The sequence below is a fragment of the Rhipicephalus sanguineus genome, chromosome 1, assembly GCF_013339695.2.
Source record: "Rhipicephalus sanguineus isolate Rsan-2018 chromosome 1, BIME_Rsan_1.4, whole genome shotgun sequence".
NCBI classification, from domain to species: domain Eukaryota; kingdom Metazoa; phylum Arthropoda; class Arachnida; order Ixodida; family Ixodidae; genus Rhipicephalus; species Rhipicephalus sanguineus.
Window position 1 is genome coordinate 33381975 of NC_051176.1, and position 27010 is coordinate 33408984.

The 27010-nt window shown below is 46.6% G+C and overlaps 2 protein-coding genes across 3 annotated transcripts in view; both read left to right on the forward strand.

Moving 5' to 3' along the window:
• Positions 1-27010, forward strand: part of LOC119390334 (probable medium-chain specific acyl-CoA dehydrogenase, mitochondrial) — a 142478-nt gene that overhangs the window by 46756 nt on the left and 68712 nt on the right. Inside the window, exon 5 of one of the 2 annotated variants that reach the window (XM_037657960.2) lies at positions 10725-10825. The exons of the other annotated variant lie outside the window; for it this stretch is intronic. Coding sequence (XP_037513888.1) covers positions 10725-10825 — 101 coding nt within the window. The remainder of the gene's footprint in view (positions 1-10724; positions 10826-27010) is intronic. 2 annotated transcript variants of the gene reach the window in all.
• Positions 15083-16841, forward strand: LOC125757814 (uncharacterized). Its single transcript, XM_049413985.1, has one exon. It carries the CDS (start codon positions 15244-15246, stop codon positions 16708-16710), a length of 1467 nt encoding a protein of 488 aa, XP_049269942.1. The 5' UTR covers positions 15083-15243; the 3' UTR covers positions 16711-16841.

Below are 27010 nucleotides of genomic sequence, written 5' to 3' on the forward strand. Positions count from 1 at the left end.
CTTCACGAAGTGGGGCTGCAGTTAGCTTTGCGAGGTCATCGCCTGCATTTTTTTGTACTGATTGTTGTGGAACAAGAGTAGGCAGCACATGTAAACTTGTGTTGCGCTCATGCGTGGATCAGGGAAGGGAGGGGAGTCGGATGCCTTAAAATTTGTGTACAGTGCTAGCACATTGCATAGGACAAACTTCGAAATTCGGAGAGCAATTCTGTGGGCAACTTGGTGATATGTTTTAAAGTTTGTGACAGTGCGAAAGGCAAGGATGTAAACGACAACAGCATTTCATCCGTCCTATTTCGTGCCTTTTCCCACTGAGGTTATTAATTCGTGGAGTCTTTCATGTCAACACGTTTGATTGCTCTGGAGACATGCCAAAGGTACAACAAATATTGAAGAGCTTGATTGATCACGAGCATTAAAGGAGTCCTGACACAAAAATTTTCACCCCGCGTTTTTTTGCTGCAATGTGTTGCTGGGGGCCTGTTAGTCATAATACGGCACATCGTTTGCTGCAGCGCACGACAGATAATTAATTACAAGCTCCTCATTACCGACACAGCCTCAGTTTCGATTTGACAGAGCTCCAAAACGATAAGCCGCCGAGTGCAACTATCACCACCTAGCGAGTGAAACGCTCGGGTCATGTGAGCACACAGAACAGTGACGCATTTCCGTGCGGTCTGTCGTCGTCGTCGGGCTCATCGTCGTCTGATGGCGACGATTTTCTTGCGACGGGGACGGAAGAAATTTTCGACGTGGCGAATCACTTCAGGTTTGACACGCTGGCGAGGAGTGATTCGTCGGGAAAGCGCGTCAAAACAGAAATGGCGGCTACGACGTCATCATAACTTGTACCGGCTGCAACGGTTACCGTATTTACTCGATTCTACCGCGCCCTCGATTGTAACGCGCACCAGTTTTCCGCGGCCAAAAAAAAAAAAAAAAAGTTAAACATCGATTGTAACGCGCACCCATTTTTCATGACAGGAAAAAAACACAAAAACAGTCCCTAGGAGTCAACCTTCGCACATTCAGAAGAACATTTAAAGTTTCAAAAAATAAAACACAAAGTCAAACAGCGGGCCTTCCCGCTAAAACTGTCACCACTACGGCGGCGATACGAGTCGCATAACGGTCCAACAGATCAGTCCTCGTCGCTGTCGGACAACTCCTTCTCGCTGTCAACGGCCCAGAGCATCTCATCCTCGGTACCGTCCATGGCATTCGAGATGCCACATTTCTGAAAGGCCTTGATGACCATGGCTGATGGTATCGCACACCACGCATCCTTGACCCATCCAGCGAAGTCTTGCAGAGAGGCGCGCTTCATCCTGTTGCTTGGCGTGAAATCGTGCCGGCCATTGATCAGCCAGTCGGTGTAGAGCGCCCGCATCTTGTCCTTCACCGGCTTGTTGAGGCAGACATCGAGCGGTTGAAGCTGTGATGTCATGCCGCCAGGTATAATGACAAGGTCCGTATTGCACGCGGCGAGCTTGTCCTTGATCCGCTGGTCGAGGTGGCATCTGAATGCGTCGAGCACGAGCATCGCTCGCAGGCCCAAACCGGCGCTGGGCCTCCTCCGCCAGACGTGATCGATCCAATCCGCGACCAGGTCCGTCGTCATCCAACCTTTCTCGTTGGCTCGCACGATTACACCACTCGGGAAGACGACTCCTTTCGGGAGCGTCTTCCGTTTGAATATTAGGTACGGAGCAAGCTTGTGCCCATCTGAGGTGCAACAAAGCATCGCCGTCACTCTAGTTTTCTCGTGGCCGGATGTCAACACGCGCACTTGCTTCGTCCCCTTCTTCTCGACGGTTGTGGTGCCAGGCATGTCGAAGTAGAGAGGCGTCTGGTCGGCATTCCCGATTTGACCAAGCTGGTAGCCGTTGCTGTGGCGCAAGTTTATGACGAACCTCTGAAAACTGCGAAGCTTCTCCTCATACTCATCAGGCAACTTCTGGCATATGCCTGTGCGCCTTCGAAGGGAAAAGCCTTTCCTCTTCATGAAGTTTGTGAGCCAGCCCCTGCTTGCTTTGAAGTCGCTCCGCGTTAGCCCTTTTTCTAAGGCTAACTGCATTGCCCGGACCTGGAGCACATCTGTCGTCACGGGCCGCTGAGCCGCTCGCTGCTCAAGCACATACTCGGCGAGCAGCTCTTCGATTTCGGGAGACCGGCCCTGCTTCGGTCCACTGAAACCTTTCCGCGAGGCTTTGCTGTCAAAAACCTTCTCTTTCTGTCTGCGCCAGTCTCGCACGCACGTTTCGGGAACTCCGAACGACCGCGACGCGGCCCGATTTCCGTCCGTCTCCGCACATGCAATCACTTTTCTTTTAAATGCGGCATCGTGGTGCACTCGTCGAGTCGTTGGGAGTCGGCACTTCCATGTCGTCGATGCGATGCGATGACAATGGCAGAAATGGCCGAAATGGCCGAGGCGCGTAGGAGGCGGCCATTTTGGAAATGCCGATGGCAATGCGATAACCGAGATTTTTTTTTTTTTTTTTTGGTACTCGATTCTAACGCGCATGCGATTTTGGGACCCATTTTACCTGAAAAAAGGTGTGCGTTAGATTCGAGTAAATACGGTACGTAGGGGAAGTGGGGGTGTCACCTCTGGTCACCTCCGAGGGTGTCAATGCACCAGGTGCGGCCTATAATGCTGGATCGCGCTCGCAAACTTCAAAATTCACATAAAATACCTTCCAAGCTTTATTCGCTGTCGATATTTTGCAGATGGTACACGCACGTACACGGGAATCGATCCAGCAGGCTATCTCGGCCGCGAAGTTTTGTGTCAGTACCCCTTTAACTCTTTCGCTACGGCGGAAAAACGGCACTTTTTTGGTGCTTTCACAATAAAATTTATTTCTCTTGAAAAAAAAGGCACATATAGCATTGCAATATATGAAATGGTAGCTTATTGATTCGGCCTTTTATACATATATAACACTTTGGTATGAGACTTACAGAATTGGAAAATTTAATTGTCAAATAACAAAAAACGTACAAGAAGTTATACAAGCACTTCACAAAATGGTGAATGTAGAGAGTGAAAAAATTATTTTGAGAAATCCGAAATGTACAAATTGTTACTAGTTCTCTTAGCTATAATTCTAGTATAAACACAAATCCAGTGCAGCATGTCAACAATTTCTTTCGGCCCATCAACCTACTGGCTCCGACGACTGTGCCACTCGGCAAAACAGTCTCGGGAAGGCAGGAAGTAAAGGTAAATTTTGCAGGTCGAGCAGAATACGTTCGTTCTGTTTTGCGTTTTTGTTTTTTCGTAGCAGAGCTTACAGTTACTTCTCTTTTCCATTCTTTTCGGCTGGTGCCGAACAGGATCTAGAGGTGAGAAGGGGGGTGAGAAAGGGGCGTGTCCTTGAGAAACTTCATCGTATTGAAATAGTATCTGTTGAATCAGTTCTTTCCTGAATGCCAATTGGTCAAAGTTTCTGTTTCTGAAAAGTTCTTCGACATTTGGATTATCTTTCTGGTGCTCCTGAAACAAAATAAAACTGTTTACGCATGCAATGTCCACAGCATGAAAAAACAGGGTTTTCCACCAACATACGCACTTTCTGAGTACGTTGTACGTGGCAATTATCTGATCTGATTTATCCACGCCGAGCATTCCGGTGTTGTATTCATGAACAAGGAGGGGCTTATTTATGGTATTCACAACCCACTGGCCCCCCCTTTTCTCTCTCCTTTTTGCAACAACATGCCTATTTGCTGTGTGCATCGTGCTCATCAGACACACAGAACGTCGATCCTTCCATTGCATGAAAAGGATGTTGCCTTCCCGAATCCAGCGAACGTCCCCACGCTGTGCCCTTCGTTCCCACGTAGCATCCTTCAATTCTTTTGGGAAGCCCCGACGATCTTTGCGAGTGGTCCCGCAGGCAAGAGTCTTGTGCTCAAGGAGGTGTTCGAAAAGTTTTGCCGATGTATAAAAGCTATCCATAAAAATTTTATATCCCTGATGGAGATACTCTGTGCAGAGCCGAGTCACTACGTCAAACGCTAATCCGTGGGGTCCTGGTACCTCTCGTTTTCCAGTGTACACAAAAAAATTAATTGTATAGCCAGTATTCGAATCCGCCAGCACCCACAGCTTATATCCAAATTTCGTCACTTTGTCCCGAATGTACTGCCTGATTCCTGACCTGGCTTTTGATTTTACCATGCGTTCATCCACCGCAAGGTTGCGCTGTGGTTGAAACAAACTTCGTGACTGCAGATTTATGTGTCTCAGGAGCCATGACACCCTCCAAGTCTTCCCATCAGATGCTGCAGCCGCAAGATCTTCCGGGTCCCCTACACTTAGGAAAGATAACAACGCAAAGAATCGGTCCCGTTTCATAATATTTGGTGGGAGAAGGCCTGAAAATATTCCAGTCGTCCGCCAGTACATGTGGAGCCGTGGTACATCAACAACACCCATGTAGAGGATAAGTCCGATGAACCTCAGCATCTCAAGTGGCATTACCTCTTCCCAGGAGCCGTCCCGGCGAGCGTACGTTTGTCTGTCCAAGATATGCATCCAGGCATACTTGTTTGTGTTGTCACATAACTTCTGGATCACTTCTGTCGTAAAAAACAAAAGGAAAAAATCAAGTGCCCTTGAGAAGTGACGCACGTCACTCCGTAGCGCTGCTGCAACATGAGCATCAGGCTGTCTTGTGGGTGAAAATCTCATACGGCGTGCTGCATTTGGCAAAACATCCTTGCCGTAGGTTGTTGAGACCCTAAGCAAAGAAAGGATACCGTAGTCGTCAAATATCAAGTGCGTTTTTTTTTTATATGCAGCGCGAAGTCAAAAACGAACCTTACCTGGTAGTACTTGTCGAAGTCTGAGGCGTCTGATCTGGAGTGTCATCGTCCGAACTCGAATCTGAAGCTTCCACATCGTCACTCGAGTCGTCTTCACTACTAAGATCGAAAAAATCATCGCTAGAAGCGGCCGAAGTGCTTGCAGCAGCAATCGGCTGTCGCAGCGCGCGGCGGGGACGGGCGGCCATTCTCACGTAAAACGAAACCGCATTCCGTTCAAAGTGCGCTCGTGGGAGCGGCTCAAGCCGGCGAAATGTAAACAAAGAAAGGTGAGAGTGGAAAGTTAGTTGGCCAAGCTTAGGCTAGATGGCGTTAGGTGCCCGTAAAGCGCGAGTTTACAATTTTTGCGGGAGATTTGAAATCATCGGAACTCCGTGTCCGATGGCCTATGGGTCCGTAGCGAAAGAGTTAATTAGTGCAGTCATTGTGTATCTTTTAAAGACGGTGTTTCCCTTGAAAAGACTTGGATTTGCTCCTGTTTGGATCCCATGACATCTCAGCATAGAATCATTGCTTATCATGACAGTTTCACCTGCCAGCCTTTTGCATTTATTGGAAGAGCAGACAGTTGCAGTGGATGCGACATGTGTAATATTTTTTTCCTTTCTGTGTGGTGCACTCGGCCATCACGCTGTCAAACTACAGTGACAATGTGCGCTTGTCTGATCTGCATGCACCTCGTCTGGCAGCTGGTAGTACTAGTGGCACAGGCAGTAATTGCTACAAACTAGACTGTTAAGCTCTTTTATTAGATAATTGAAGGTCTGTAAGTGCCTTTGTCTTAAAACTTGCAGCAACACTTTTCCTGCTGCGTCCATCTAAATAGAGAAGAATTGACAGAGGTGCAAGACAAAGCCATAGAAAGACGCACTATACACTGAAACCTCGATATAACGAACACAGATGTAACGAATTATTGGTTATAACGAAGTAAATGAAGAATAGTCTTGTCATGGATACACCGTTACAAATATACATTTATAACGAATTTTTGGATATAATGAACTTATTTTTGAGTCAGATGCGACTTTGTTATGAGATTTGAGTGTAATTATTAAAGCTGGTGCAAATAGCAAAATTTGGGTGCGAAGCGAATTCGAATATTAAAGTTTGAACAAGGCAACCGTACTGGGTGCCGAAATGTCAATTTTGTTGTTTTATTTTAGTTGGCGAGCTTACGTTTTCTTCAACCATGATTTTGCCTCTCCAGACGAGTTTTTGTCAAACCCTAGACTTCAATTGAGCTGCAGTGGCGGTTGTCCTCCCATTGACTTGATTGGCATTTTCTGTGCATGTAAACCCGAGAGTGTTAGCCAGTGCTGCTGGCTAACACTCCCAGGTGTTAGCCATCACTCCCAGGCTAACACTCCTGTGTTTATGATGGGAAACAGTGGGAAAATATCGTGGAACTTTGAAAGTGGCACATGAAAATCATATACAGCAAAGATGTTCGAACGCCTACCGAAGTCACACTCGTGTCTTAAGCTTTTCTTTCCATGGGCACAATCCTACTCGCATTTGAGCACCTTTTATGTTGGTATTCAAGTTGTTCATACGAAAAACAGTGGAAGCTTCAAGAACCGGCTTCATCTGGTGGTGTTGCCCACTAGAACTTGGTTTCTCTGCTGTAAGTCAGTTTAGCGGCAATTCCTATGAATCGCCGCTCAACTGCCGAATCAGATTCACTGGATGTCAGCCCGTTACACGAGGAGTTACTTACGATTTAAGACACTGATGTTGATGAGCGAGCGAGATCTCAAAAGCGTGCGTGGCGAGACTGGATCAAAGGTGACTATTCCCTCCATGTTTCCATTTGACGCCACATCGTGCACTTATTTTTGTACATCTGTGAACTACACATACGTTTATTGCAATGCATAATTTTATGTCATAAAAGCTTTTTTTAGGATTTATCTTGCTTCTACTCATGAATAAGCCATGTGTATGCTCGACACAAGGGACACCATACATATGGTCAGACAAGTGTCTAAAATGCAAATTCTGAAAAAGTTTCCACCTTCGCAAAACATGAGGCATGTAACTGCTGTGGTTGGCACCTTGAAGACAAGCGTGTTGGCTGCAGTTGGAAGGCATCACCGGTGGTGCCACCTTCTCGTATGGGAGACCCTTCCACTCAGCACGCTAGCCCTTATATTGCAGTGGAACAGTTCACGTGCCTGTGGTCCTTGAGCCATCTCGCATGCAGTGCTGCGCTGGGCCCCTTGCCTCATGACACAATGCCTTGAGATGAGTGTCACCCCCTACTCACAGGCTCGGTCTGTATGAGTATTTAAAAATTTCAAGAGCAGTCGGTTTTTCATAATGTGTTTATTTCTGTTTGTAACATACTGTCTTGTTTGTACTTCCAAGATTCTGGAACATTTGGTTGGTGTGTTTTTTGTTGTGCATTTTTCCTCTTAGTTCATTTGTCTATTTGCCCATGCCTTGCTCATAATTAAATACTTGTTGTTTGGTTCCGTAAGCTAGTATCCATGTCTGCTCTTGAGTTCATCAGTCCTGAACATTGCTTGTGCATCCCACACGGGTTAACCTGCCACCTAAAATTCTAAACATATCGCTTTGAGGTTTTTAAGGTGTCACAGGCCTAAGCATAAAGTGAAAGCCTCCAGTCTATCAAGGCACCGCTGTTTGACAGCAGGGCCACAGCAAAGTGTGCGACAAGCTGCTTTGTAGGTGTCTTGAGAATGGCCTCAATGGCTGGCATAGGTCGGCAAAAAAATTGGACCTCACTCAGACTCACTCAAGAAATAAATTTTGCTCTGAGGGCTCACTCGGACTTAGGCTCACCAGAATGTTCTTCAACCGGACTCACTTGGACTCAGACTCACTAAACTTTTTTTCAACCCAACTTACTCGGACTCAAACTCACCAGCACATTGCTCAGCCAGACTCACTCAGACTCAAGCCGTGAGCCGTACTCAGATCAACGCGAGACGTACAAACCACCGCGATCACGAGATAAGCGCACACACGAGCGACCACGCCCTGTAGATGCGGGCGCTCGTCGCAACAGCGACGACCTTTCACGCGCACTCTTCTACGCTCGTCGAGCCCTTCGCGCCATCTCGCTAGTGATAACGAAAACACTCTGTAACGCCGATCTCTGAGTACTGCCACCAGCAAATGGTGTATATAATTAGCTCGCCGTTAGCATTGTGAAGAACGTACCGTCCGTGGCCGAATCGTTTCGCGCTGCGCGCTGTGGAGCGAGGGGTCGTAAGTTCCGATTCCCGGTGATGGAGCTTTTTCTTCTGGTTTTTTTCTTTGCCCACTGTTATTCTTAATATTTTGCAACGTCATTTCCGTGACGGAAATACGTCATTGGAGCCGTGGTGGACCCCAGCATGAAACACTTCCGTGTTAAAATTTTGGTGAGTCTGAGTCCGAGTGAGTTTGGTTGAGGAAAGTTTTGGTTAGTCTGAGTCAGAGTGAGCCCCAAGCAGAAAATACATTATTTGAGTGAGTCTGAGTGAGCTCCACTTTTTTTTTGCCGTCTTATGCTGAGACTGACTCGTGGTTTGACCTGAGCCTGAGGGAGCCTGAGTGAGTAGACTCATGAGTCCGTTGGTGTAAAGTTAGCTTTTTCGATCCCGGTGTCAGTGCTCTTTAAATCCAATATCTCACATAATCTGTGCTCTATGATACACCATTTCATCTTGTACCGTCCAATACAAGTTATCAATGGTTTGAATCCAGTAAGGACATTCTTTATGAAATAAGCGACTCACACAAGATATTTCTATCATGAACTTTCTGTAGAAGGGTTTGCGTGGAGAATTCATGGTCCAACCTAGTGAGCTCCGCAGGAAAGTGTGATCCTTTACATGACGTTATTTGCGCATCCAACCAATCTTTTTGCATGTGTAGTCAAGCGCATTCCACCCTTGTTCCTGTTGTGGTCACCGTTTACTTTTGCGCACAATTCTATTAGCTTTTTTTGGCGCAGTGAAGACCGTCCTCACACTGTACCTTGCAGCAACCTTCTTAATTTGGTGTGCCACCGTATGCGTGTACAGCATTGTTATGAAAGGAGAGAGACCTTCTTTCATCTTTTGTGTGCCTTAGCAAAACTGATGACATTGTCAATACCGATAACGATATTGCGCTGATGTGTTTTGTATGTCTTTCTTCGCTGCGTTCAGTTTCTTTTCTAAGTTTGCGCAAGAAAAGTTGATGTTATCTGAAAGACCACATTGTAAAGGTACAGGTGCAAGAGGGAACATACAGGAACATGGAATGTACATACACGAAATAAACACATACTGTAACAAGAAATTTAGCAAAGCTTTAAACTGCGTAAAAAAGACAGGACAAAAACAGTAACACATACGTGAAAAAACACTTTTCGTCATGCCTTTGCATTGTCCGTCCCACAACGTCAAGAAAGTTGTGCAACAGTATGGGATTTGCGCAGTCTTCTCGGCACCTTGCAAACATAAAAAAGTGTGCCCACTTCTGACAAGAACAAGACGACAGCTTTCATGCAAGAAGAACCATCAGATGAAGTTCACTAGCTGTGTTCCTAACGTTATTTACGAGATACCCCTTTCGTGTGGTTGGTCTTACATAGGCCAAACCAGCTGGTGTTTCAATAAGCGTGCACAGGAGCACAGTTATCCTTGCACAGTGGCATTGGCAGCAACCTTGCCTTGCAAGAGATGCGATTGTCAAAACGTTTTGCCTCATCTAGATAAGACTAAATTCCTATCGAAGGCTAAGTCTAGAACTGAAAGGGAAGTCATCGAGGCATTCCATATTGCAAAAAGGGGAGATAGCTGTGTCAGCTCTGCTTGCATATCACTATCAAGAAATGAAATAGAATTATTAGATTGACACATCAGGTCATTCCCGCGTACATGACGCACACACGTTCTCGCTGTTGTTTTTAACAGTGTCATTGCGATTGTTCTTTGTTCTGTTGTTTTGAAGAACCTATAATCGCCTTCAGTTAGTTTTGCGCTTGTGTGCGTCTGTGTTCCTGTTTTCGTCCTCTCTTCCTCACGCAGTATAAAACGTTGCTAAATCCATGAACCGACTGGCCCAACAACATGCCTTGCTTCAGTAATAAGAATGATCTCTTTGGCAGTAATCTTGTAGTTCTTGCAACAAAACTCTTCATATGATGTTTTTTCCTCTGAGCAGGTAGCAAGGTTCCCAAGCTATTTCTTAGGGGGAGCAGGTTGCCGGCAGCCTAGGCTATATCTGCCTGTAGTCCTTAGGTCTTATTCCTGGTGGTGTGAACCAAGCAACCTGCCTGGAAGGGCTCTTTTTCTCCTCACGATGGGAACACCGTTGTTAATATTACACCTTTAACTTGCATTAGCTTTCTCACTACTGTCTGATTATGTGTTTACTATTTAGGGTATTACCATTTGAAACATTTGTCATGCTTTTTTTCCATTCTCTCAGGTGACAGATGGTAGTTTACATTCTATGTAACTGATGTTCACAAAAAGATGATTTATGCCTGGCACAAATTCGTTGTCATTGTGCCTATAGGTGATCAACAAATGTCGATACCGTTGTCCTGTCTGTCCAGAATCTGCATTCCAGCAAGGTTGATTTAACCACTGTATAAGGAAACTGTGTGGTCTGAAATGTTATTTTACTTTCCCTTTAAGCGATTGTTATTGAACACGCCTCTTGCAGATGCTACTAAACTATGCATGGTGAGAACATTTTTAATTTTGTGTATAACCTATCAAGCTTTTCACTGCGCATGTTTCACTGTGAAAACAAGTTTCAAACCTTCAGCACTTGTTGAGGCCATCAACACTAATCTAGGTCGAGGAGAGAAAGCAGCCATGCCAAGCAGTGTGATGATTGACGTGCCCGTGGTGTTTCAACCCTCTTTTTCCTGCCAGGTGGCCCCAGTCTAAGCCTCTCCAGCCACTGTCTGGTGACGGAGGAGCTTGCGTATGGCTGCTCAGGAATCAAAACCATTCTTGAAGGATCGGGCCTCGGGGTAATGTTCCCACTTGAACTGGGCTCTCTGCAATGAGCTGTGCAGCAATGGTCGAGCCCATGCCTATTCTTAAAAGCAGAGCTAGCAGTTTACTCCCATTGATGAGAACCACCTGAACGAACATATGTGGTCGTTTACTCGGCTGGCCGTTGCCCTCATTTTGACTCGTGGAATTCCATCATCCAGCACAAAATCAAAGACTAGTATTAAACACTATGAACAGGAGCATTTGCAACTGCATATTATTCAGCACAAGTACTGCTACACATACGAACATGCTTTTTGGGGGGTCAGGGGACGTAACTCTGGCAGGGGAGGTAAGCGAGATTCGTATGGTTTTAAACTATTCCTTTGGCTTTGTCATTTCAGTTTTCACTAAGTACTTACATTGGTGAGTATAGGCTTGTTCAGAGGTACACAAGAACTTGTAGTGGAACAAGAACAGGGAGAGAAATGCACCACTGAGCTCTGACTATCAATGGGAGTGTTTTTATTATGAGTTGAGATCCAGTGTTGCAGTCTTCACAGCATTGCAAAAGCTTGATCGTCTTGACAGTGGGTCTGCGAGGAAGTTTCTTCTTTCTTTCGTTGGAGATCTTTTTTTAGTTTGTGCCCTTCATGATTTGTGTGCCTGTGATCATTTATCTGGGCTGTGTGTGATCAGCTACTCTTAAGAATTGTGGTTGAAAAGCAGGTCGTGCTGCAATTTTTGTCTCCCCGGATGACATACCCTCCCACTATCACACCCTTGTCTGTCAGCTCTGCTATCTAGATCAAAATGCTGGTGCACTTATTAGGCTAGCACTTCAGTTGAGCAAGGATAAGGTCTGCTGACAGGCAGAGCTCATACCGCTCAACTCATGAGGTTGACAACACAAGATCCGATGCTTAGTAGGCAGTGTGGTCTTGGACAGCCAACTGAAGCATCTGCTATGTGTACGACACTTGTATATCTGCCCGCGGGGACTCTCCATGCAAGAGGGATTCCCGATCTGGAGATCACATGGTGTAGTAAAGACTCGACATGCACTCAAGTTGGCAATCACCACGGAATATTGGCAATGGAAGTGCAGCTATCTTTGGTGGCGTGGTGTGGACAAGCATATTGAAAGTCAACTGTTGTGCCACCTACTGCCATCATTCTAGAGCACCCATCAAGGCACCATACCCAGTGTGGAGCAAAAGCGTGACAACCTCAATGAAAAGCAACACATAATGAAGCCAAGGAAGGCATAGGGGACGTTAATTGTGCTGTTTTAATTGTATTGTGGTAATTAAGATGTGAATGCGAATAAGGTAAAGTGGAAGAAAAGACAACTTTATTCACATTTTTATCCTACTTACCTCAATATAATTAAAACAGTACAATTAACGTTCCCTTTACCTTCCTTGGCTTCACTATCTGTTAGTTTTCACTAAGGAACAAAGAAACGAGCCCTTAAAGTTCCCTTCATGAAAAGTGTGGCAGGTCATTCATTCATATTTCCCAATGAATCAATAGTAGATGCTGGAGGAAGTGGCTCAAAGTGCAAAGCATGAAAAGAAAAGGCTTTCACACTTATTGAAGAGTTGCACAGCATATTTGCTGCGTTAGGCATTCCCGAGAAGTTTGCATCAGACTATGGTTTGTCATTTGTTTCTACAGAAATGAAGCAAGTCTTAGAAGAAAAATGGATAGGTGGCTCTTGAAGATGGAGTCTTCTGCAACCCTTGCGGCTCAGTGCCCTGGAGTAAGGGGAGAAGGGGTGGAAGCGTTTGGGGCTAGCAGGGACTCTTGGTGGGTACTGGCTGGAGGAAAGGCTGTCCTCGATGGGCAGACCAGCGGGGATTAAGCAAGTTCCAAGTGCCTCGTTGAATCCAGCAACAAATGGGCAAGCCAAACAGATGATTCTCGAAATGTTGGCTAAGGACCACACAAGCACCTTTTTGTGCAAGCTTGCTCAGTTCTTGCAGAAACAGCACATCATGGTGTGCATGACAGGTCAAACACCGGTGGCATTAGTGTTTGTCCTGAGAACTGCTATTGTATGCTTTCGACTATCAGGACCTGGTTCCGCTAGAGGGATAAAAAAAATCCAACAATCAATCTGTGCACACAGCTTCACCAGCGGGAGTGGACAAGACCGTTTGTAATCAAGTCCGTCAGGTGCTGTAAGGTCTGGACCACATCACAACTGTAGTCAAGACAAGAAGCAACGCACTCCCAATCATTCAGGAACAGGAACATTCTGCTGGCACTGTGCACAGTTGACCCTACATTAGATTGCAGCAACGAGAAAAATGGTGGGCCTATTGTGCCAAACTTTTAAGCGGTGCCTATTGACACAAAAACATTCACCTTGATTAAGGTCAGTAAATTTGGAGAGATGTGCATGTTCAGCGGCACAGTGGCTAGTATCTGATAATGTTCTGAATGAACTGTTGAACGCTGGGTGACGTCGCAGGTTCGATCCTAGCCACATTTCAAAGGGAGTGAAATGTGAAAACGCTTGTGTACTTCAACTTAAAGGGGTGGTGCCACCATGTTTGTGGCTTGCGCGTTCTTTGATGTAAGTGTTTCCTATAGCTCCAGGAAGCATGATGCACGCACCAAAATTCATGTATTCTCGCTAAATAATTTAATATCGCCTTTTGATGTGGACAACTTTCGGTTTCGGTTTCTGGGCGCCGAGGTTGGGCAGTGACGTAGAAGTGTAGGAGGCTTGGTCACGTGACCACACAAGGCTGTGACGCACTTAGCCAGGCGAGTGAAACTCGGCGAGTGATGTAGCAACCGATGCTTTGCCGGTACTATAGTGAACTAGAATATATTCTAGTTCACTACAGCCGGTACGTACGTTGCGGAGGTGGCGGATGTCACTCACGTCACTACAGCAGATCTGGTGTGACGTCACTACAACTTTCGTTGCCCTTCCTACAGATCTACGTCAGTGTTGGCGCGCTAGCGATGGGTTTTGATCGGAAGAATGGGCATTTAGGTACACTTTGGAAGTGAATTAAAATATATTCTAAACGTTTGCTGTGTCCAACCCTTCGTGTGGAGTGTCCTTGTATACAAAGGAAACCCACAACAGGCTCGTTATAGCCTAGGAATTTGATGGCACCACCCCTTTAAGCACACATGAAATAACCCCAGGTGATCAAAAATTATTCTGGAGTCTTACATTACAGCGTGTCTCATTACCTTTTGCTTTTGGCAGGTAATTTAATGTTTAACTTAAAAATTTTTCTAAGTTGTGTACAGTATGGGCCAGTTCTTTTGGTGACGCAGCTAGGGAGGATTGCCATGGCGACAAACTACCCATTTGTGTTCATGGTACTTGACTGCAATTCTTAAGTGCTAACTGTAATCCTTGCTCGTGTGTATTTGTTCTGGCTACTCAACATTCTGCACCTATTCACTCACACGGTCACTTCTGCCATCACCCAGTGGAAAGTGGGAGATCTAAAGTATTGTTTTTGTGAAGCTGTAGCAGTCGAAAGCAGATTTCAAAACTGGCAAGAATATGTAAAAATGGCTTGTGCAACACCAAAGTTCATGACCCAGCTTGCAGTGTTGGCAAAATGGAATGGGGCGTAGTAGTGGACCAGAAATATTGACCACCTTTAGGCAGTGATGATTCGATCGAGATATGCAAATATCCAAGATATGCCACTTTGCAGCGGTTTCAAGCAGCTAAACACCAAGCAATGTCTACCAAGGTGTCTAGCTTGCAAGGTACATAGGAGAGAAGCATGTGCTGGCCAGTTTTGAAAGCGGTGATGTGCATCGGTAAGTTCTTGCTGCAGCAGGCTCAATACGAGGCATGTCACAGACTCGGGCACATAGTGTTTGAACACACTACACCGAAAAGACTGTTGAAGCTTTTCATTTTGTTTGATTTCAGTCGATATTTGACCGTTGTCGATATTTGACCGTTGTTTTGTCTAACATTTCTATTCAACGTGAATAAAAATTTTGCGCATCGAAAATCTGTATAAATTTCTGCTACTATTTCACCTATTCTTAGTATGGGCCCATGACTTGGAGCAACGTAACCTTTTCTTACTGCATTTAAATGGTGATTATGATCATTTTGTTAGCTACGAGAGGTGGTGAGGCAAATTACGGTCCTTAAATGGCAAAGCCTATTCGTTCTTGCTTGGATGTCTCGAACTTCCTTCATCGGCATGAATAAAGTTGCAGTGTAACAGACATTAAACGCAAGGAGCCGCAGTTGATTTCGTCCCGACAAATTCGCACGTTCATGTGTAGGCCTACCTCTGTTCACTTGAAAAGTGCATCCATTCCCCTAACTTTTCTTCACCAGACCGCAGCATTATTATGCAATGAGGCATACACAGAATCATGATCTTATCAAGAGTGCAAAGGGGCTGTAACATATTATTTGCATGCTGCATATCTGATCACAATATGAATGGCTTCATGTCTCAACTGTTATAGGTGGGTCCACAATACGCGCTCCAGGTCGCGTTGGGTGTGGTGGATTCAGCACACGCGCAACACGTACGCATGTCAGGCAGACATGTTCTCGCATTCTGGCAAGATATGGTGGCTAGATGGGGAGGTGGCGCGAGCGGCATTGCGGCGGCAGAGAGAGAGCGCTGCCTTGCTTCATGAAGCGGCCGCGGACACACAGCGGCGCTGCTGCAGGCAGTTCGATGCTCGCTGCGCAGCGCTCACGTGCTTTCTTTCGTGCTGTGCCGCGTTCCGTCGTGTGTGCTTCGCTCGATCTCGTCCGCGCCGTTTTACAAAACACGGCGTGCATTGTTCGTGCAAGTCATCGTGCGTTACCGCCACCATTATGGACTCAGGCGTCAAGAAGAAGAAAACGACGCAGACGCACTGCTTCGCACCCGGCTGTTCGTCCGGGTACGTCTCGTCGAGGAGATCTGGTCAACGTGTGTCGTTGTTTTCCGTGCCGAAAGAGCCTGAACGCTTAAAAGCATGGCAGCGTGCAGTGCCACGTGCAGATCAAGTCCTCGACGCAAGCTCAAGAATCTGCGAGCTTCATTTTGATGAGCAGTATATTGTGCGATCGTTTACGCACCTGATCAACGGCGTGACAGTGACGATTCCTCGCGATCGACCTGTGCTGACAAGCGATGCGATTCCGACTGTGTTCCCCAACCTCCCGCAGTATTTGTCGAAGAAGGCACCCCAGAAAAGAAAGTCGAAAACGTCGACTTGCGGCCTTCCTGTGAAGTCTCCGAGGCATGAGGCAAGTAATGCCGCGTGTGCTGACGAGGTAGACGTAGAAGAAAGAAGCGCGTCGCCTGAAGTCAACTCCCCAGTGCTGCCTGATGTGGGGAACTGCCGATTGCCCAGCGCTTACTGGACGCGGCAGTTGATTGCTGGAGAGGGCAATGTCACGGCCTTCACAGTATGTGCATTGCATCGCGAAAGCTTGTATATTGAAAAAGTGGTAGTGTTCATTGCGAATGACAGTTCAATTCACGCGAACGTTTTCGTGCAAGCCACAAAAGTACGTTCAATGGTGCTCACTGACGTGGCAGTGGCTGAAGACCTGCTGCGGTATGTTGATAAGCTGATCCCATGCAAAGGATTTGGACAAGAAGGCGAGTTCAGCCCCAACCTGAAGCGCAGAGAGAAGACGCATGGCGGCAAAGTATTCAGTGCTTCCTGCTTCGGTGTTGCACAGTCAGCAAAGCAGGCATGCCCACAGTGCAAGTATCTCAGGAAGCTCCTGCAGAATCAGGCTTCCTACAGGAGGACACGTAATACTCGTGGTCGGACAGCGTCATACAAGCTAAAGCTTCGAACTGCGCAACTGAAAAGAAGCAGGCTCAGCAATTCTCAAAGGCAAGTCTTTGATCCAGAACCTAAAGGAAAAAAATGCGCAGATCGACTCGGAAATCTTTGAGCAAGCAGTACAAGCTCTGCCTGTAAAGCAGCAGCAACAGGTCAGAGCATGTCTGGCAGCATGCATGCGCAAAAGCACGAAAGGGATGAAGTATGAGGCAGAATGGGTATTGGAATGTGCAGTCATGTGCATGAAGAGCCCCCGGCTCTACGAACATATCAGAAAAAACAAAATCATGGTTCTGCCCTCTCGTACATCCCTTCGTTGTTTCTTGAAAAAGTACAGAAGTGGGTTTGGACTGAGCACCAAGTTGTTGGCTGCTGTAAAAGAGAAAACCAAAACAATGGACCCTTCGAAATGCCATGGCGGACTTCTGTTTGATGAGTTGAAGCTCTCCGAAAATCTCAGCCTTGCATCAAATGGAAAAATTGAAGGCTTTGTGGATCTTGGCGAATTCACACCTGAAGACCAGCGCATGCTCACCTGTGACCATGGTCTTGTGGTGATGTTTCAACCGTTTAGTGGCAAGTGGCACCAAATTGTTGGCGTGTTTGCTTCACATAGCAATGTGAAAGCAGATATACTTTCCAAGATTATACTTGAAGCTGTGGTATTGTGTGAGAACGCTGGACTACATGTGGATTTTATAACGTGTGATGGGGCTTCCTGGAATAGGAGCATGTGGCATTCGTTTGGTGTGTGTGGAAAAAAGGGCAAGACAGTGTGCAGGAGGCAGCACCCAACTGATGCTGAGCGTTTTATTTACTTCATTTCCGACTTCCCCCACCTTCTCAAATGTGTGCGGAATGGTTTCGTGCGCAAAGACTTCAATCTGCCAGAAGGACGCGCTAGTGTAGCCCATATAGATTGTGCTAGAAGGTGCGACGACAGGCATGACACCACACTTAAAGCAATGCCACACGTGAACCAGTCAGTTGTGCGACCCAATGGCTTTGAGGGCATGAGAGTTAATATTGCGCTCCGGTTGTTCAGTGATGAAGTGCTCAGAGGTTTATTCTTGTATAAGGATGAAATACAAAGTAGGCATGGTGACGCAGCTGCAACTTCCGGCTTTATCGAAAGAATGCGAAGAATAATCGAGGCCATGACATCGAGATGCAGTTCAGGCGCTCTGAGGCCGGGAAACACTCATCATGTTTCTATTGAAAGCTTCCTAGAATACTTGGACGAGTGGGAAGAAGCAGCTACATCTGAAGGCTTTCTAAGCCAGAGCACAGCTGAAGGCCTCCGGGTCACTCTTTCAAGCACTCTGCATTTGTTGGACTATGTAGTTACCAAGCTTAACTACCATTACCTTATGACAAGCCGGTTGTGCCAAGACTCAATTGAAAGGCTTTTTGGGATTGTGCGACAAATGTCAGGGTGTAATGACCACCCTACACCCAGCCAGTTTTTAATCTCAGTAAACACACTAAGTTTCCAAAACCTCGTTAAGTCGCCTACACATGGAAATGTGTCTTCAGGATTTTTGAGAAACTTGGTAGGAACTGATGATGTCAACAATACTCCTCAGCAAAGAATCGATGAGCTTCTTGACATAGGCAATCTTTCTGAGGCACATGACGTGCTGAATGGTTGTGACCTCCTTGGCCACATTTCGATGGTTGTACAAGCCAGCGACTCGAGGCTGATATATTACATGGCTGGCTATGTGGCAAGACGAAGTATTGCCAGCACCAAGTGCACGGATTGCTGCCGGCAGCTGCTTAAAGAAAAGGATGGGTCACCTCCAGCAACAGCATCCCTCACTAAAGCAGTAGACAGGGGAGGCCTTTTATACCCATCAGAGCAGCTGAATGCACTTGTGAACACACTTGAAAACACATTTACACGCTGCTTTAGTTTAAAGCAGGTGAACAGTGATAGCCTTATTGAGTTAGTGTCATTCCTTCAGCTCGCAAAGCTGACTCTTGTTGGATGTGCAAAGCACAGCACAATTCTCACCAACAAGATAATCAAGTTTTACGTGTTGACTAGGCTTCATTTCCAAGTGAAAAGCCAGAATTCTTTACGAGGTGAAAGGCAGAAGCGAATGAAATTGCTGAAATTGAGACGTGTATTGTAACCAAATTGAACGCTTCTGTTTTGAATGTTTTTTTTTCAGCAGAAATTTTTGCATCTGTGCCATAGCACAATAACAATGCTGTTATCGGTTGTGTTTGTGGATTGCAGTGTCTCATCTTGTAAAACAACTGGTCCTAGTCTTGACGTCATCTGCTCCTCATACATCATTCCAGTGTCCAAAGAAATCTCATCAGTATAGCAGATGCTTTTTCTTCATTTCTTTTTTGCAAGATACGTCACACTATTTGTATTTGCATTCCGTTACTATGGCACTGTTTAAGGCAAAATTTTTGTGATTTTTCAATAGAACTGTGGGTGATATTTTATTTTATTGTATGTTCTGTTTGTGTTAGATTTTGCAATATGTTCTGTTTTTAAATTGTTTTATTTGTGTATGTGGAATGCGTTTTCTTGCTTCTTTTTGGCTTCGTGTGTGTTGCGCAGATTTGAATATGTTATTGTAAATTATTCTTGTATGCAAAATAAATTTTCATCTCTGAAGTCCGCATGTAGTGAATAAAAGTGGTGTCTTGTTGACACGAGCAGCGGCAATCAAATATCTCGGCAATAGTCTTACACCTTAGCCCAGCTATAGTTTTAGCGAGTGCGGGTGCTATGAACTTCAGTTGCGCGGCGCACAGTAGGACAACGGGCTACCGGTTAAAAAAAAGACACACTTAGCCAAAGGGGAGTGCAGTGAAATAAATTATTATAAGAATACAGGGACCATAACGCAAGTATCGGATACTTGTACAGCATCAGAGCGGTTTTGAAAACTTAGATGTATTGACGTGCTCATTCCAAAACGAGCAGCCAATAATGAAATGAGCGCCGTGTACGCAGTAGATAGAGGGCCGCGGCTATCCGCGGCGGAGAGGCATCTTACTACGAGCCGCAGCGCCGCCGCTACGTGTCATGGAACGGCGGATCGCCTTTCGCGCCGCGCTCGCGCCACCTCCCCGTCTAGCCACCATAGGCAAGATGCCTCCCCTTCCCAGGGTGCCCAGACTGGGCACATCCATGGCATTTCGTGCCACACAGGGGGCGCCAGCTACTGCTGTATATAGTAATAACTTAACTGATAAGGCAGAAGTTCAGGGGAAGATGGAAGCTTGAAGAGGTGAAGGTGTCGCTGTAGTTAAAGTTTTGATAAGTCTGCTTGGCTGTTCAAGGATCTTTTATAACTTTACTGATAACTATTTGAAGCTGTTTGACATTGAGCCCATTGTTCGCCCACCTAGTTGGACCCTGATGGAGCCAAGTACACATTCTTTATTCATTGGCTTGCACAGTTCCTGGTTGCAGCACGAGCACCAAATTTCCGATGTTGCTGCAGAACTAGACAATGGTCCATGGCCAGTGAAACTTCCAAATCTTTAGCTTCCAAGGTTGGCAGGTATGCTTCTAATTTATCCTGGTTTTCAGCCAGACTCGAGTGCTTCCAAGTAACACAGGGAGGAGCCTTACGTGCCACTGCCATGCGATAATTCTCTTGCATACACAACTCAAGTGTGGAGTGCAGTGACTCCATGGAAATTTCTGTGAAATTTCTTGAAATTGAGTGATTGTATAGACAGATGGGGAAAAACTTGATGGGTCAGGTGCTCGTAAAACCTGAGATGTGGCTGACTCAGGGGTGAGACAGCAGCGCATATTGCGTATTTTTAATAAGATTCTGCTTTCCTGCAGCAAGCTGTTCCAAAAGCATAAAAATCGCAAAAAATGCACCGAACTGCTCCAAAACAGCCTCAAAACCAAGAATTTTGACGCCCACATCCGCTTCAGTCAAGAAAAAAAGGCCGAGTCGACACGATGATTTTCCAAGCAGTGCCAGGAATACCAAGAAAATAAGACGTTTGCAGAACACATGGATGCGCCCAAGCGTGTTTCTTCTATGCATCTTTCTAATGAAGGCCCCCATGCTGCCGCCATAATCTCCTCTGGGTTGTAAATATGCGTGACCCCCCAAAAATGTGATGCCGTTCCCCGAACGTGCTGCTTCTACTCGCTAGACTGTGTGTGCTGTCGCTTAGCAAAAGCTATCGAGTGGCATGTGTAGTGGAGTTGACTGTCAGGTTCTTTGTTGTGTTCCTCCGGTCACTGCGGTTTTTGTGTCTACGCTGCTGCATGTGGTCACCTGTGCGCGCGTTTGCTGTGGAAGCCAGTACTTTTAGAATAGGGTACGCAAAGCTTTGCGTTAGTGTTTGTTGCCACTGCGCATGCATCATACGCTATCCTTTTGCGGGCCTCTGTTAAGTGACGGAAATAGCGGATGACCACAACGAACGCTATCTTTGCGTACACTATTTTATTGCGTCAACACGGCGACAACTATAGTCGGGTACAACTTTATAAGGAGCGGCATTTCCTCCTCAAAGGCAGACGAACACAAGCCTGCACTAATGGGCGCGCACTCGGGACTGACGTCATGAGCGGGACGGCCGGGGGCTCCGTCTTCGGAGAACATCGGCGCGTGCATGAGCAGGACTATTTCTTTAGTCGCAGAGGCGATCGGCTGCCGCGCTTTGGTCGTCTGGGTGGGGCCTCTCCTGCCTTCTTAAGTTGTATCCTACTATAGCTTCCTGCATGTGACGCGTCTCCGCGATGCTCGAGCAGTTTTGCACGAAAAGGTGGAGCGGACTGATGCGAAGCATGTTTGTGTCATCCCCGAATAAAAGCGTGCAGTACGCTTACAACGACGCTACGTTTGCAGTACCATAGGCGCGCGTATAACGAGATAGTCAGTGCAACGAGGTTTGACGCCTGCGCCGCGCTGTTGAAGGCGGTCCCGCACGAGATGGCAGCGAACGGCGGTGCAGCGTGCTTTTGTTGTCGCCTGTTAAAAGGGTGCAGTACACTTGACACTACGCCAACTGCGCAGTGTTGTACGGAACGATGTTCCAGGAACTAGTTCCTTTTTGTATAAACGAAGGAATGCCACCGTTCCATTGAGGATCGGTGGCACTGTAACGATAACTCGTTACGTTTACGTAGGAATGGCATAGGGAACGGTGTTTCTTCTGTAAACGTTGACATTGAACAGGCGCCTGCACACAGCACATCATGCAAAACGGTGGATCGGTGACCACGTGAGGCGCAAGAATCTACCGCTTGCCTGCCACTTGACTATGCTGCATCTTATTTTTCACTTCCAGGCGCCCGCTGAGGGCGCAGGCAAGCGCGCGGTGTCAAGACCTACCATGCACGGGAGGAACAGCTGATTTTTAATTTCTTTTTGTCTGAGCCAGTCTGACAGCAATCAGGGGCCGTTATGGAGTGTAGAGACACCTTGGAGAACTTTTACTTGATGATTCGAGAATCATCGAACGCCATTGTAAGGCTGTCGCCAGGAAAGGGCACGCAACATTTTTAGCTCGGCGACTTTTTTGTTCGGCCAAATTGAAAGTAGCTTTTGTGTGTGTGTGGGGGGGGGGGGGGGCTGTGTATTCGGGCGGTTTCTCCTGCGCGTCGCCGTGGCCTGGCGGCAAAGGGAAAAGTGGGGGAGCGGACTTACCATATCGAAGCGACTACGTGTGGTACCACGCGCGGAGTTTTCAAACGGCGCGAAATATCGTCGCCAATCTGGTGTTGGAGCCAGTCACAACTCCAGAGGCTGCAGAAAATGAGTGAAGCACAGACGTGCTAACCACCGAAATCCCGCGTGGTAGCCTCCCACTGCATACGAATAGTCTTCCGCCCCAACGTAACTGTGGCGAAGTTACACTTTAGTTCTACCCCTTGGGAGTGAACGCCTTGCCGCGTGCAGCGTACTCTTCCAACATTTTATTGGTTTTATGTTCACGCGCTGCCGACTGCGAAGCTTCAGCCCAGTTCCTGGGAATGTTTCTCTCATCGCGTGGTCTTTAGCGGCTGGCTCAATCGTTCCTTCAATATCTTGTGCATGCAGCCGGCAGCTATCGACAAATCTGTCTTCTGACACCCGGTTACGTGGATAGCGGGGAAACAGTGGACGCTGGGGCTGCAGTGGCGCCTGTCAGGTGCCTTCGGTGGTTTCATCTGGGCAGACATCTTTTCAACATGAGAGTTATCTCTGCTGCTATCGGTCTATAACTTTTATTGTAGTTGAGTTTGACAGTCGCCGCACCAATAACGACTGTCATGCATTAAACAATAAGCGTACATCGTGCTTTATTTGCTCTGTTCTTGTTGCGCCCGCTGAGCCTGCCCTCGCCCCTACGACCACGGTTTACTTGTCCCTATTTGTGCACAACACGGCAGTCCCCTCAAGCACTTGATGGAACGGCTGTTTAACATTGCCAATGCCAATGACAGTTAAGTGCTGACGAGAAAACAGGTTTCTCAGTCGAACATCAACATCGAGATGCAACTCTTGCTGAGAGTGAAGAAGGGACTTTACTAAGTTGCGAATATGTATCCTGGACATTATTTTCTACTCACACTGCGATATTGAACCAGCACTTATTAAAACGCCTATGTATTGTTATTTTCGATGTGGTTTCCTGTGCAAGAAACTTATTTATATAGGCGCATGTGTGGGAACTTGTATTTGAATATCTGAAGTGCAGTATTCTGACGTGCATCTGAAGACTGACGTGGAATGTTGCACTTGTAATAGATGAGCACGAAAGTTGCAGTTAGACATATGTCTGTAGTATGGCCGGTGGGGTCTAAAAAAATGCGTCTAGGAGCGTTTCTTAAGAATCATTTTATCTACATATAACCTAATGCCGGCGATGTCAAATTCGCAAAATATATGTAGCTTAATGTTAGCTTTAAATTGCTCACTTTATTTCGTCTCAGGGTTATCCGGCACTATATTTTGATTAAAAATTCAAATGTAACGGTAATGTAACGGCACGTTCCAATTTTCGAAATGTAGCTGCAACGAGTTCCCTTCACGCTAAGGGAACTTGTAACGGGAACTCGTTCCAAGATTGGGAAGAAACGGGGAACGAGCTTTCGTTCCTGTTTTAGGAACGTCTACAACACTGCAACCGCGCGGCCTAGCAGATAGCTACAGGTGCTTATGTGATGTTCTCCCGACAAAGAGTAGCACTGACCTACAGGAAGCTGTGGGGAAGCTTGAAAAAGTTAATAAGCAGACCTACAAAATGCCAAAAGAGTAATCTGCTAAATCATATCACTGATCTTAAGCAAAGGCCTACTGCTGTGTAACTACAATTCTTGTGCAATCACATTTTTTATAGAGAAGTGTGATGCTTGTTCGTTTTTTTTTTTTTCAAATGTTTATGAAGTTAACCTAGTTTGCAGAACCTTTTTTTTTTTCCATTGTTTCATATTTTGTTTGTTACTCAGGCTAGATATGTCGCGTGGTATGTAAAAAGGTATTGTAGTTCATACATGGCGATAATCTGTAAAAGAAACTTTCTCCAAACGCTGTTTCAGTGTCGTGTATTCTAAGCTGATTAAAATATGTACTTGTCTCCCCAAGTTGCTACAAATTTGTTCTTTCAAGCTCCTTATATGACATATTAAATGCTGTTAACTGCTCCAGATCAAGGTTCTTCGAAATTGAAGTTTTACTGCTCCAAAAACTGCTCTTACGGGTCGTTATGGTAACATAGAATACAAAAAGTTACTTTTCAGGACTATGTGGTTCTTCTAAAACGTCCACCTCACAGGCTAAAGCAAATTAGATGTCAAAACAGCTGTTTCTTTGATCAGAAATAATTTTCAATCTTGGAAGGTAAAAGTTAGCTTCCAGTAATTAGCTGGTACTTATCAAATAATTACAATTGCATCAATGTTCAGAAAAAAAGAAAAGCTTTAGCCTGTAGTTCAGGTGCTGCTGAAATAAATGATACCAAGTTTGTTTAAAGGGCCCCTAAACCCCCTCCGACATTTTCCCAAACATTTCAAGTAAACAAGCGCATCGCGTGCAGAATGCCGTCGCGATCAACGATGCCACACGCCGCAGCGCTACAGGTCGCGAGTGCGCCACAATTTCGAAAAAACAATAGCTTCTCCTTTCCGGTCCCCGCCATTCCCGCCACTGACATGTGTGACATCACCAGTGAAACTCGATGACGTTATCACTTTCGATGTTTGCGATTGGCCAAACGACAACAGACGACTTCCGGTTACTCTGCAAACAGCTGTTCGCGCGCACCTTGCTGTTCTTGGTCGTGTTGCCGCTTGCGAATCGACATCTGCGGCCCGTAACGCAACCGCCAAGTCGCTAGCGTAATTACACATCCACGCCTTGCGGTTTGATGAGCTCCGTGAACTCGAGCTCGGCTCCTCATCTCGAGCCGAGGTGGTCTGGCATGGCGTGTCACCGTACGGGTCCATCACGTTGGCGATCCTTTGAAGGCGTGCGCGCAACACAGGGTCCATACCGGCACGATTCATAGGGGCACGGGCCGGCATGGCAGCAACAGCGGTTAGTCAACGAACAGTGCACCCAGATACCACACAGAGTTGACGGCGAGCTGGAGCGTCGGAGTCGCGGCAACCGGAAGTAGACGCTGTATCGAACAGCGCGTCAGCGGTGACGTATGCCACGCGAGATGAGGAGGGGCACTCAGTTGACTCAGCGAGGAGGGCAAAGCGGTTTTGGAAGAGGGTAGCGTAGGAAAGAGGGAAAGAAGCGATCGTCGCGTTTCGATCATCAAACGTGTGTAACTCCGCTACTACGGCACCGTTTCGAACAATTCTCACGGCTACGTGTTCGTTGTAAACTCGAGCACAACTTCCTCACCTCAATTAAATTTCGACTGCTGAGTGGTTTAGGGGCCCTTTAAATATGTTCATAGAAACCTCCTCAAAACTTCTGTGAGGCAGATTCACTTCACAAAAATAACAAAGCTGAGAAAATAGCGTTTCAAGATTTAAAAACATTTTAAATTTAATCTTTTGAACATGTTAAAGAAAAAGGACAGGCCATTTTTCCATAACATAGTATTTTTCCAGAGCATAATTTGGACTACAAATACTTGAAATAGTGATTTCCAAAAGTTGACAATTTTTACAATTTTTTGCTATTTTGCGATTTTTTGCTATCCGGCTTGGTCATGCTGGGCCCAAGAGTGCCGCAGTCATTTGTTGTCCTATTGCCGCTGTGCAGCCTGGCACAAAACATCTTGGCATGGTGTACACACCACACGTGTAATTTCCTGTACTGTGTATTACAAAATCGGGGCTCTCTGTTCGTAAATACAATGCAGTGACGCCTCTGATCCGACACGCCGATACAGTAGCAGCAGCCGCACCGGCGCTGCTACCGCTCGACGACAACGCCACTTACCGCCTCTGCTTGCAACAGAGCAGAGTTTTAAACTGAAGTAGTTCTAAAAAAAATCTCAGCATATCCACGGTGTGAATGATGATGAGTCGGGCGAAGCTCCAGAGGGAATCATCGGTAAACTCTGAAACTCTTCCGTGAAATTCGCCCAGTACATCATATAAAGAGTGTGAAACACCGCGGTGAGGTTATTATCGAACCAAAGTTGATCACACACGTCGCAACTGTGGCCAAACGGATGAGCGAGAAATTCCCGCTCGAGCCGCGCGTCGGCTCCTTGAATGTGAGACCGTTGGCGCCGCTTCCCGCGCACGAGCACCATCAAGGTCTGCCAGGTGCCGCGCTCGCTTCGCCGCCGCTTCTCGGGCTCGCACCGCGGGATCCTGGCGATGAGCATGAGCCGCCGCGGCCCTCCGCACCCGCCGCTCTGCTTCGTCCATGCCCCACCAACGATCCGACACGTACGGCGACGATCCAGGAGACTGAGAGAGGCACTCGTTCCCTGCAACCCAGGCACAGCCCGGGCAGCAGCCGATTGGAGAGTGGCGGCACTTCCACCGCCATCTAGTGGCAATTCACACAAGCGCACTATTGCACACACTTCTGTTGGACCAACACAGATTGTGTACAGCGCCATCTAGAATATCATCAGTCAACTGCAGTTTGTATGTACTTCTATGAGACAGCGCCATCTATTATACTGTTCGGGAGATACTGCCGGTTACGCCTGACATGGGACAAGGTTAAACTAAGAGGAGTTACGCCCCTAAAACGTTACGATATGCCAATCGTAATGCTAAGCCTAAATGTCCCTGTAGCCTGCGGCTGGCACAAAGCGATGCACTCGCATAGTTAGAAGCACTCATTGCATGTTCCGATTATCAAGTCAGTATCGTGCTGTGGCAAACAAGTGTGCATGAAAACTGAGCCTTGTGGACACTGACACAGCACACGCAAGAAGTTGTGTGGCCGTGCTCACGTATCTACTTTAAAACACCGTTTAGACAGCCACCATTGCTGTCAACTAGC